This window comes from Spea bombifrons, chromosome 4, assembly GCF_027358695.1.
Source record: "Spea bombifrons isolate aSpeBom1 chromosome 4, aSpeBom1.2.pri, whole genome shotgun sequence".
Taxonomy (NCBI): Eukaryota; Metazoa; Chordata; class Amphibia; order Anura; family Pelobatidae; genus Spea; species Spea bombifrons.
Window position 1 is genome coordinate 85,714,429 of NC_071090.1, and position 13,062 is coordinate 85,727,490.

General features: G+C 40.9%; 1 protein-coding gene across 1 annotated transcript in view; it reads left to right on the forward strand.

The window, feature by feature from the left end:
* The window catches only part of FURIN (furin, paired basic amino acid cleaving enzyme), a 79,327-nt gene that overhangs the window by 45,427 nt on the left and 20,838 nt on the right, over positions 1-13,062 (forward strand). The window contains exons 4-10 of the mRNA XM_053464385.1: positions 1,311-1,439; positions 2,373-2,449; positions 9,362-9,450; positions 9,843-10,015; positions 10,353-10,565; positions 11,460-11,560; positions 12,270-12,373. Of these exons, the coding sequence (XP_053320360.1) occupies positions 1,311-1,439; positions 2,373-2,449; positions 9,362-9,450; positions 9,843-10,015; positions 10,353-10,565; positions 11,460-11,560; positions 12,270-12,373 (886 nt within the window). The remainder of the gene's footprint in view (positions 1-1,310; positions 1,440-2,372; positions 2,450-9,361; positions 9,451-9,842; positions 10,016-10,352; positions 10,566-11,459; positions 11,561-12,269; positions 12,374-13,062) is intronic.

Sequence of the window (13,062 nt, forward strand, 5' to 3'; positions counted from 1 at the left end):
TACCCCTGATGATTAGTATGCCAACATTGTGAGCTTTCCTGGGAAAACAGAAAACATCTGGCAAGTGGAGAAGTCGGGTTAAATTAGGTTAAAGGAATTGCAAAAATGCATACAAACCGATATGCGCCACGGCTTGAACATATTTCTGCCGCATACGTGTGGGTGTTCATACCTTCATACCACATTATCCAGACGTGTTTTTTTTTTGTCCAGTGCAATTTATTTCTCCGCACATGAATTCCCTGTTCCTAGCATACAAGTAGTGCGCAAAGGTCTGCATTTGTCCACCTTACAGGAGCCGAGTACGTTCTCGGTCAGAAAAGCACAAATTAAGATACTCCGTGTTGTCTTTCCATGCTCTGTAGAAGATAATGTTTATTTCATGTTGGAATGTCAGGGGCCTCCTTATCTTGAACCTGCTCAAAGTAACCTTGTTGACAACAGAACATCATCTAACACGATCTCCCAGCACGTTTCATACCCTATGCTTCTTAATGCAAGATCTGACTTCTTTACACGCACAACATGGTAGAAAAATTGTATCGAACACACACTGATATACATATATAGGTATGCCGCTGTTGTGTTGCTCTTCCCTTTTACATACCTTGCCATCATAGCGGTACAGAATAGAAAGACGACTTGCCAGGGGCACAGCTCCATTTGTGAATCCTACTTTTTATGTGAAAAAACTGATTTTTCTTAAATCATTTCAACAATCATTTTTTCCCCCTGGAAAATAACACAATGTAAGTGAGAGAACTGCTAGCAACTTTGCTCCTTGACCCAATCTAATATTCAGTGTGTGTCTAGATTTTTCATTCTTCCAAGGAATAGGAATCAGTAGGAATACAATTAACTTTTTTTCTGTAGTTCTCAGCAAAAGGGGGCAAGGTAGCCTGCCTTTCCAATTTATTGTTCTGACTCACACTTTGTAAACCCGCTAAATCAGCAGCTTTTCAAACCATGACTTTTTTTTTTGCTACCATTAAAGGAAGGAACTTCATCCTTGCCCCAACAATTCCTTATTACTTCCTTCTCTCTTAATCTGGCAGTATGTATATGTGTATATATGTGTATATATAATATGTATATGTGTGTGTGTGTGTGTATATATATAATATATATATATATATATATATATATATATATATATATATATTATAATATAATGTATATATTATAGTGTGTGTATATGCATACATATTAGCAAGGTCCTCCCAGGCACGCACTAAGTCTTGCAATGTATCCTTCCTCTTGGCTACTACCATCCCTCAAAGCTAATGTTTTCAACTGTTCTTCCCCCCCAGTATGATGCAAACCGCCATGACTTACACGTGAAAGAAGCGTGGGAGCAGGGCTACACAGGAAAAGGCATTGTAGTCTCTATCTTGGATGATGGAATCGAGAAAAATCACCCAGATCTACAAGGGAATTATGTAAGTTGATGAATCATTGCTTCTCTGCAGCACAGTCTTGCTTTTCACTCTGGGGGGATTATGATGTTACGACGAGGTAAAATAGTGTGTTTATTACACCTGCATGTTAAAGGAACCATCAACACAATGTTCTGCTTGTTAAATTTTTTGTTAATGTGTAATGCCGCTCAATCTTCACTGTACCATTTATCATGCACACATTTTGTTGTATGTCATCAGATGTTGATGGACACATAAAGGGGGATAGCAGTGGAGGGCATTTCTTTGCATGTTAGACCATTTAAATATCTCTGTGGGTTAAGATGCCCTTAACCAATGCTGTGATGTTCGCTTGGTCTTGTAATGCATTTCCCTCTTTGCCCCCACGGCCATAACCCAAGTAGTTCCACACGTGTCTTGGCTTCCCGCGTGTGTCATATAACTAGGGCTCGGAAGCACCATGACTCCAGGCTGTGTACATTTTACACGGGTCACAAACAGAGGTGCTTAATCCACAGAAGCTTTTTGTCTCCGCTCATACTGTGAAATTGGTTTTATCGTTACTCTGACCTACGCTAGTAAATAGACGCTAGTGAGACTTTTTTTTTATTGTAATTTATTTTCTCGGCATGTGTATTTAATGAACAGTTCAATAATGCACGGGTAGGCATTCATCTGCTTTGTGGAAAAAAAAAATTAAGGATTGATTATTGATCTCCTCTGCCACGGACAAGTCAAGACGCACTTGCCGCAGTACACTTGAAATTTATTACGAAGAAGCCATTAGGGTGATGAAAAATTGAATGCAGTTGGATATCTTGATTCTTTTACACCTCTCCAAAGAAAAATAAATGACCAGGATGGAAGAGATAAGAGGGACTTATGTGTTTGTCACTTTAATTAATGGAACTTCTTCTCCTTTTCTTTTTTTTTTTCTTCCATACAATGGTGTAGGATGCCGCTGCCAGTTATGATGTCAACGACCAGGATCCTGACCCACAGCCACGATACACCCAATTGAATGATAACAGGTGGGCATGTTTATCCTGTCAATGTTCCCTTACGTGATTGATTTTTTTTCACCTTAAAAAAAACCAAACCTTGGCTTTAAAGATTTTAATCAATTTGTTTATCAGATGTGACTATTGCCTTTGGTAGAGATGTGAGTGCTTCAGAGTCCCCATGGTTGCAAGTTATTGTTCCTTTTAAAGATTGTTCTCATTTATTAGATTATAATACAAATCTCATGAATAAGGCAATTGCCCACATGAGCATATTACCAGCATAGTCAAATCAAATTTGGTTTGCAGTAATTTAATGCAAAACCGTTCCTTCAGCTTTCCTGCACCCTGGAGAACATTTCTATGGGAACCACTCTGCAGAGCTATTACGCTTCTACTATTACCGTGCACCAGCACATTAGTCTGTGTATAGAAAGCTAGCATGTGTAATGACAGCCAACCGCTAGGGTGCACTCATGAGCAGATGCCCCAGTGACCTCAAGAAGCTCCTCATGTTTAGCTAGACGGCAGGATCATCAAACCATCCATGAACATCAGTGGGTTCATCTATCATAGGCCTTTATTCTTTTGAATGATGGCATACCACTGATTACACGTATGAGGAAGCATGGCTAGGTTTGTTGAAAGCCATCCACTCACCGTCACACATCAGAAATATAATGAATTTCCTATGTTGTGGATGAACGAGCAGTATCCTTACACAGGGTCCAGGGATCCGGTATGTTTCCAGGCCTGCATATGCACCGCACGCCATATTCAAATACTTCTCCGCAATTAATCTCTGGCCAGCGAGCCCTGTGTGGAAAATGCAGTCTTTTTCTTGTCTATAATCACCTCTCACCTTGTTTTCCGCGGAGGCACTTATGATTATGTTGGCTGGGGCTGGGAAGAAATGAATCATCCATTCACGACCTGTGTGTGATTGTGTGCTTTTCCCAGCCTCTTCACGACACTAGAGAATTGTGCGGCTCCTGGTGTCTGTTAACGCAGTTTGAAGCATCCATCTTTCTCTTTCCAAAAACAAATAGGCAAAGCATATGACTGGGAACGTATTAAAAAAATATATATATATTCATCTTTGCAAATGTACTGCTTATATATTAATTATTAATAATAATAACATTCAAGGTGGATGACCTGTCTTAAAATATATATCCCATGTTAAACCCTTCCCTTGTAATTTGAGGGATGTTTTTTAACCCTCACTAATATTCTGAGATACATATTTTTTTCCCCTCAAAATATATTTAGAACTTGTTGTGTTCTTGTTCTCCCAGTTATTACCACTCTGCTAAGAACAGTGCAATCTACTCAAGCGAGAAGCAATTTAGAACAGGCAATAATGCCGTGTAATGGAGACCAAGGACTTGATTCCACTTGTACCCACTTGAACATGTCTGGGTCCCGGTCCTTGGTCTATTTCAAAATCTGTTCCATCAAATAGGCACCCCCTAGGTATTGATGTATTTATAGAAACAATTCACATTAACACCTATCCTCACATGTTTTAATTGAGAAGTTGTTGAAGATAATCCCTAATGCATATCCATAGAGCGGGGAGAGTTCTGTCACAAGAACCATTAATAATGTTCAGGACGTGCGTTGCAAGAAATAGACTTTCGCACGGCAAAGGCAACATGACAATTTTTTTTTTAGAAATATCATTTTGCGTTTGGGCTGTTAATATTTACAATAGAATAACTCACGTTGGGGGTATATATATATTCTTTACAATGGAGCTAGTGTATTTTTTCTGGGAGGGGGTAAGTGGAATTCTTTCTCTGTGCTATTATTATGCTATACTGGGTACGGAGAAGTTATTATGGGCAGTTACTGGGATGGAGGAACAGTTCCTGTGGTTAGATCTTTTTTTTGGGTTGTTGGGGGCTGTTTGTTAGATGGGATGGGCAGTTACTGCTATCCTAGTCCCCGCTGCACACCACAGAAACTGACCTCCGGCTCCAAACAAACAGAATTTCATGTAAGATGAGAGCCATTTGGCCCATCTAGTTTATTCCTACTGTAAAACCCTCAAAGCTTACTTGCTCCTTGGGTTTGCCTTATATCGAGCGTAGCTATGTTATCACCCCATGCACCGTAAAGTCCTCTCTATTTACTTCTGCTATTTCTGGTGGCAGGCTGTTCTACTTGCCACCTTTTTAGTAAAGTAAAAGTGATTTCCATCTTCTATCTTCAAAATGCTTGCTATAAATGTGTGTGTATATATATATATATATATATATATATATATATATATATATATATATATATATATATATATATATATATATATATATATACACACATACACATACATATATATATATATATATATATATATATATATATATATATATATATATATATATATATATATATATACACACATACACATACACACATATATATATATATATATATATATATATATATATATATATATATATATATACACATTAGGGCTGCAACTAACGATTATTTTAATAATCGATTAATCGGCCGATTATTTTTTCGATTAATCGATTAATCGGATAAAAAAAAACAATATGCAAATTTTTCGTTTATTTAAAAGAATTTAATGAACTGGATGTTAAAAAACAACTTAAAATTTACATTAACATTCTTATTTTGTTATGATGTAATAAAAAACAATATTTTCAAAGTACAAGAACCCAAACACAATATTTATGAAACAAAATAACCCCAAACATTCTGAAAAGAGGTGGACTATTACTGTTCAAGAAACTTTGCCCCAGCACTTTGCACTTTGCACCCAGCACTTTGCACCCAGCACTTTGCACCCAGCCCTGGCACTTTGCACCCAGCACTTTGCACCCAGCACTTTGCCCCAGCCCTGGCACTTTGCATCCAGCACTTTGCACCCAGCATTCAGCACTTTGCACCAGCACTTTGCACTTTGCACCCAGCCCTGGCACTTTGCACCCAGCACTTTGCACCCAGCCCTGGCACTTTGCACCCAGCCCTGGCACTTTGCACCCAGCCCTGGCACTTTGCACCCAGCACTGGCACTTTGCACCCAGCACTTTGCACCCAGCACTTTGCACTGTGCCCCTGCACCCAGTCTCTAACTCTGCCCTGCACCCAGCCCTGCCCCCACATTCTGCCCTGCCCCCACACTCACACTCTGCCCTGCACCCACTCTGCCCTGCACCCACACTCACACCCTGCCCTGCATCCCCACCCCCACTCTGCCCTGCACCCAGTCTCCCACTCTGCTCTGCACCCACACTCACACCCTGCATCCCCACCCCCACTCTGCCCTGCACCCAGTCTCCTGCCCTGCACCCCCCACCCCCACTCTGCCCTGCACCCCCACCCCCACTCTGCCCTGCACCCCCACCCCCACTCTGCCCTGCACCCACACTCACGAACCGCTCTGTGCGAATGGAGCCACTCGCACAGAGCGAACCGCTCTGTGCGAATGGAGCCACTCGCACAGAGCGAACCGCTCTGTGCGAATGGAGCCACTCGCACAGAGCGAACCGCTCTGTGCGAATGGAGCCACTCGCACAGAGCGAACCGCTCTGTGCGAATGGAGCCACTCGCACAGAGCGAACCGCTCTGTGCGAATGGAGCCACTCGCACAGAGCGAACCGCTCTGTGCGAATGGAGCCACTCGCACAGAGCGAACCGCTCTGTGCGAGTGGAGCCACTCGCACAGAGCGAACCGCTCTGTGCGAGTGGCTCCATTCGCACAGAGCGATTCGCTCTGTGCGAGTGGCTCTGTGCGATCCGTGCACATAGACATGAAGAATACTTACCTCCGGAACGCGTCACATCCGTCACGTAGCTAAAAGAAGGCGGAGACTGCAGAGCGTGTAGCAGAAGCGGGGAACGCTCGCGGAGGTAAGTAAAAGGAGCCGAGTGCTCCAACAACGAATTGATCACTCGATTAATCGATAACGGAAATCGTTATCGATGATTTCCGTTATCGATTATTATCGATTTTATCGATTCGTTGTTTCAGCTCTAATACACATACACACACACCGTATTTATCGGCGCATACCACGCACCGGGGTATAACACGCACCCCCGCCCGGACCAGATGCGAGGCAGACGTGGCTGCAAATTTTTAATCGGCGTATAACACGCAGGTAGGGTTTCTCTTCTTATTTTAGTTAAAAAAAAAATGCGTGTTATACGCCGATAAATATGGTATATATATATATATAATTAAACGCGTAGTAAAATATATATCTTGTTGGAAAAATGGCTTAATTAAAAAAAATAAAATAAAAAAAGTGCAGCTGCTTGTGTTAAGGGGTTAAAGACTGTCAGCTTTATTTAGCATGCGGTTAAATCAAGGTCTAGGTAAATGATAATTTCACTCACTCAATGGCTGCAAACTTTAAAGATTTGTTTGCCTAATCAACATAAATCTAGTCTGCGTGTTTAAGCACTAATTGCCTTGAAATATAGATAATGGGGACTTGGTTTGAAGATATGAAACACCTGGCTGGATGAAGCTTGGATCCTCGGTTTGCTGGCGGCCTGTTTAACGAGCTGTACAAAGGGATGCAAGCTTGAAAGATTACAAAGAGGCACATTTTGCTCAAATGGAAGCTTTTAAAGAATTATATTTATAGCAAATCTTTTACTCCCGTTTTTTTTCTCCTCCTGAATTTCAGTGATAGCCTCTGACCCACTACATGTATTTTAATTTCCTTTTAAAATTTGAATGTATGATCCAAGCGCCTTCTGTCAATAAATAACTTAATGATATTCTGAATATACATAGACGGTAACCTAGCCTGATCCCATTGAACGTCTAGCACGGCAGCTTTTAATGATGTCAGTGTTTGGAACTGATGAGACGGAAGTCCCGATTGACTCGCCAAATGATATTCTTAAAAATTGGCCTATTTATTGACATTTGAATACACATGTGAACCTAATTCTGCTTTATTTATTGAGAGGGTGGTAGATAAGTGGAACAGCTTACCAGTAGAAGTAGTAATACAGTAAGGGAATGTATTAATGCATAAAGCTATCCTGAATCTAATAACCAGGTTTGAGTCTTTAAAGCAGGAAAAACTAGATGGGTTGCGCGATTCTTATCTCCTGCCAAATTCTATGTTTCTGCCAAGCTGGTGGAATTTCTTATATACCTTGATATGTATTAAGCATCCAGGGTTGTGGTGTTTTGTTTTATTTACCGTATTTATTTTGAGAACTTGTTCATACTGTAGGTTTTTTGTATGTTTTAAAATTGGCAATTCATTTGGTAAATACCCAGCCGTGAGTCATCACGTAACCTCAAAATAGCCGTTAAAGTGTGTGTGTGGGGGGGTTTAATTATTATTTTTTTTTTATCCTCCGTTGTGCGATTAGCTCTCAGCCAGGCTATAGTGCTTCTGTTGAACCAGATAATTTTTACAGATTGCAGTATTCTAAAGGCTTTGTTTAAAATGAAGGCTCTTTTCCTATTAATCGGATAGAGAAGGAGCGGGCTGGATTGATAAAATAATCTCTTGTGTAGCTGTGTGTTTTAATCTCGTCTAAATAAGAGTTCTCATTTCAAATAAATGTTCTCAAATGTCCAATTACTGTGGTACTTAAGGGGCTACAACAGTCCAGGAATTGTTCAAGAGGGATATCTGCTTCTCTGCATTTTAATGCAGGTTATGTAGCCTGTTGAGTTATTTACCCCTATGGGCAGAAATTTCACCACCGGAATACTTTACATTTTATGATATCGTTTGAAAGTGCTGACAGATTCAACATTTGTAAACGATGGTTTGCTTGTAGATGCTACACAATGCTATTTTCTAGTGGATTAGAAAGCAATCTTGCTCTTTTGCACCAGCATTGTGAGCTATAAGCTTATAAGAAGTGCATCTCCCCATACACAAACACTAGACTCATAATATACGGTAAATGTGTTAACATTTGTCATAGTTTACATTAACCCCTAGTAAAGTTCTCTAGCAGCTTTTGATTCCTAGCTCAGTACTAAGCAAGTAACATATGACATCATATCCCAACACTCAGCATCAATAACCGACAGAGGCCTACATTCTGTAGGTTCGCCGTCACTGCCATAGGCTATTTAATCCATGCTTGTTATGTTTTATAATATTGCTTTACAAATATTTTTTGCTGTTGAAAATATCTTTTAAATACTTTCTAAATATCTTTTTAATTGTTTCTACTGAAACTATTTAATTTGCCGCACAGACCACTTGTCGTTTTTTTTTTTTGTTTTGTTTAATCGTTCATAGGCTCGTTATAGCTTAGTTTTATGGTTTGGAAGAAAAGTTTTAATCTAGTTGGATCTCTTCTTTCCCCATTCTTGAGTTTAATAGCTTGCCTTTGGTTATGAAACACTGCATCGGGGGAAAATGTAAAATGCTACTTAGTTATGGATTAGTTCAGTTTCGTGGCGAGGGGCGGGGGGATCCTGACCCCATTGCCAGAGGGTACTGTAGTGCATTCAATGGGTTAAACCAGACTTCCATAAACGTGCCAGCGATGTTCTTGCCCAAACTCTTTGCGTTTCTGAGCCGTGGCTCCCTGTCTATACTGCAAGATGCGGCACACACAAGATTAATGTCCTGTCCTCACAAAGCCCTGCTTCATTCACATCCGTGAAGACTGGTCCTGTTCACAGCGAGGTGTGTGTGAGGGACGTCTGTGTACTGGAGGTACAGACTCCTCAATGGCTTTTTAGAGTTTTATTTTCCCCGATTTAGATTTATGTCAAATGAACTCCGCAGTAATTGGTCAAGGAAGAAGCAAATTGCTTACAATAATATATACAATGCATTTAGCACTGTTTTTTGATAGAAGCCAGCATTAAAAAATCATAATAAATTCAACAAATTCAATGCTGCCAGCAAGTATTAGGGTTAATGTTCATTTATTTGCCTAACCTTGTCATTTTTCCCCCTTACCAAGGCATGGTACACGGTGTGCCGGGGAAGTGGCCGCAGTGGCAAATAATGGGATTTGCGGTGTTGGAATTGCATATAACGCAAAGATTGGAGGTAAGGAATTACTTTCTTTTTTTAAGCTATTCTAATCTTTATGTATATTTGGTAGTGGTGATATAATGCCCGCTTCTGCCTACCTATATATACATGCTGGGATAAGATATCAAAACTGGCCCTGGCACTTTAAGGCAAGCAGCCGATACAATGAAGTCCATGCAGCCATCCGCTGTATACATGCGGCCACTCCGTGTTCTCTAATGCTTTTGTATCCTTCGGATTTGAGTATCCAAGCTGGCGTGGAGGCCATTGGGTGCAAGCCCACCGGATTGATAAATAGATATATAACATATAAACATAACATTCAAACGTGCTCTGTTTCTGTTTTCTATGTATATGTCCACTCGGCTATGATCTCCATGATAACGCTTTCTTTTTCTTAACGGCAGGAGTCCGAATGCTTGATGGGGAGGTGACTGATGCAGTTGAAGCGCGGTCGCTTGGACTGAACCCCAATCATATCCACATCTACAGTGCCAGCTGGGGACCTGAAGATGATGGCAAGACCGTGGATGGACCTGCGCGTCTAGCAGAAGAGGCTTTCTTTAGAGGAGTCAATCAGGTAGACTGGGTCAGGGGTACTTCATAGATTTGTTTTATACATTTCAAGGTTTCAAACCATTAAGAGCTGTAGGTTAAAGCTGGATGCTTCACAGGCTTATTCAGAGATGTCTGAGCAACGCAAGTAAGTTTAACAAAACCATAATACATTACAGTAGCAGACTGAGAAATTGTGACATTTTGCTTCTGCATTTAGTATTCCTGACATTTAGTTCACAATGAAAGCTTGAAGTTCTCTTTTAATACGTTTGACACCCCATGTTTATTTGTGCAAGGGCATTTCTAGAAACTACCCCACTGTACCAAAGATGTAACCCATGCTCTTTTCTTACTTGCAGGGGCGTGGGGGTCTAGGCTCTATATACGTCTGGGCATCGGGCAACGGTGGAAGAGAACATGACAGCTGTAACTGCGACGGCTACACAAACAGCATCTACACTCTCTCCATCAGCAGTACCACCCAGCTGGGCAACGTACCATGGTACAGCGAGGCCTGCTCCTCTACATTGGCAACCACGTACAGCAGTGGCAACCAAAACGAGAAGCAGATCGTAAGTGCAAACCGGAGCTTCTCCCCCACATTGTGTTCCACCTCGTATCACTCCAAGGTGAAGGGATGTATGTAAGCTTAAGTAAACACAGCCTGTGGGTTTGTGTACGAGATAAAATCCGCAGCGCTTAATTCCGACGTGACATGACCGTCTAGGTTATCTTGTTACTTTGACCCCAGGGCAGATTTTGCGGATTGGACCGGATCCCCTCTTGCAGTTGGATGTCCCTGCATGAAGCCTGTTCGTTTCTGTTTGCCCCTGGGCTCGCTGTATGCTACAAATCTTTCTGTTGGTGGGCTGAACAAAATGTTTTTGTTTGAACTGGCTTCAGCCCAAGAGTTTCGGGAAGAATTAGGGGAGGTCAGCGTAGATCTGCCTTATCATTTGTCCCTAACTCTGTAACACATTTTCAGTACCAGTTAAGGAAATGTTTGCTTATGAAAGACCATGTTCGAAGTGCTTTTTTGTGATAAGTGTCATTTTGCAATATACATAAAGACTTGCATCAGCCATGGCTCCACTGCACTTTTAGTAGTGCATTAGTTAATCGCTCATGTTTTGAGCGCAGGTTCTTTTTTTAGTTTTTCCTTTTAAAGACATGCATTACCTGCATGTTAGATTGTGGTATAGTCTGATATGATCCTGGGATCCAATTTGTATGTTATTGATTTTTGGTGCAAGACTCCTTTTTCATTTTGCACCACATTCACTTGTAAGATTGAGGTGTTAAGGTTAATGCAGAACTGTATGTACAAATGTTTCAAATTATATGTAAGCGGCCAGATATGTATGTATATATATGTATATATAATATTGTCCCTTATCCACGGCCTGCTGCTTTCTTGTCACATTGTTTTGGAGAGAAATCTGCTAAATCTTGTGTTCTTCAACCAGGTAACGACTGATTTGCGACAGAAGTGCACAGACTCTCACACAGGAACCTCTGCTTCTGCACCCTTGGCCGCAGGGATCATTGCCCTCGCTCTCGAAGCAAAGTATGTATATGTCACTGTTGGTCTCTGTTTTGTGTTTGACAAATACCGGTAAAAGTTATGATGTTCTCAGACTGCGTTAGACCCTAGTAAGGCCTGCGTGACCCGTATCATGCAAACAGATCTCAGACTAGAATGACCTGTTGCGGGCTCATGTTATGCATTCCTCGCTGGCAGGTAATCTGCTAAACTAAAACCACATGGCTGTAATCCCTGAAATGCTTCCCTCTTAATAAATTGGTATAGGCCACTTAACAACTCAACGTTCCTATAAAAATGTCCCTCACCCATTGCTGATGCCCTAGAGTCCGCACATAGTATGAGAATGTGTGCTAATATGATTGTTAAAAAAAACATTTGCTTTAAGCAACAATCGTAGATGCATTCGTGTTACTATGAAGAGCCTCAGCTAGATTCAAGTGAGGCATATTTTCCTGCTTGTTAATTATTCCTTTGATTTCGTTTAAATAGCCGTATGATTGTTGCTATGTAGATATATGCTCTTTTGTATAACAACTCCATTGTAATATTAAAGTGCTAGAAATGTGTTGGATGCCAAAGCCTGATCAGGCAGGCTGCATTCAGAATTATTCAGTATTGTGTTACTCAACTTCATTCCATTCAGCTATTGCGTAACGCCATAAAGTATTTAATGGTTTCTATGAAAACCTATGGCTTCCCCATGTGAGTTTGTTCTTCTGTATGTTTTTAGTAATAACCTCACTTGGAGAGACATGCAGCATCTTGTTGTACGGACATCAAACCCAGCTCACCTAAACACGAATGACTGGATAACTAATGGAGTCGGACGCAAAGGTAACAATGGAATTCTGTTTTTATTATAAGGCTGTTTAAGTTGAGAGAATTTTTTAGGATCTCCCTATTGGAACTAAATTGTGCACCATTGGTGTGCCTTGAGGGCATGATTGGGAACCACTGCTCTAATCAATAGTTTATGTATGTTTGTTGTTGCAATGGACCTCAGAACGAGAAATGCTTACCTGCTAGTGATTATGGTCTTGCAGGGGTACAGGTGCCTGGTTTCTAAATACGAGAATACTTTTGTCCAGTTTATCATGCAAGAACAAAATCTGCTCCTACAAGGTTAATCAAAGTGTTTGCTTGGATTGCAACAAAGCAAACAGCATGCGTCACACTTGTATGTTTAGTAAACTAGAGTTTGATGGCAGCCTTTTCAGTACATATTGGTGAAAGGTTGGTGTACATAAACAAAACCGGCAATGGACATGCTGGCCTGTAACCCAGAGCGGCTTCATCGGTTAGTGGGCAGCATTCACACAGCTATAACACAGACATTATTATCTTGCTAATGTAAAACCACTTTGCGTGTCTAAAAGTGGTGATATTTGCATTGGGGAGGTAACATGAATGTTCATGATGATAAGACACGGTTGGTTTTCAGTATTTATCTCCCTCTCCTGATCCTCTGACTATATAATTTTTTCCGTGTCCTTGAGCAGCGCTCATGCATGGACACCTACATT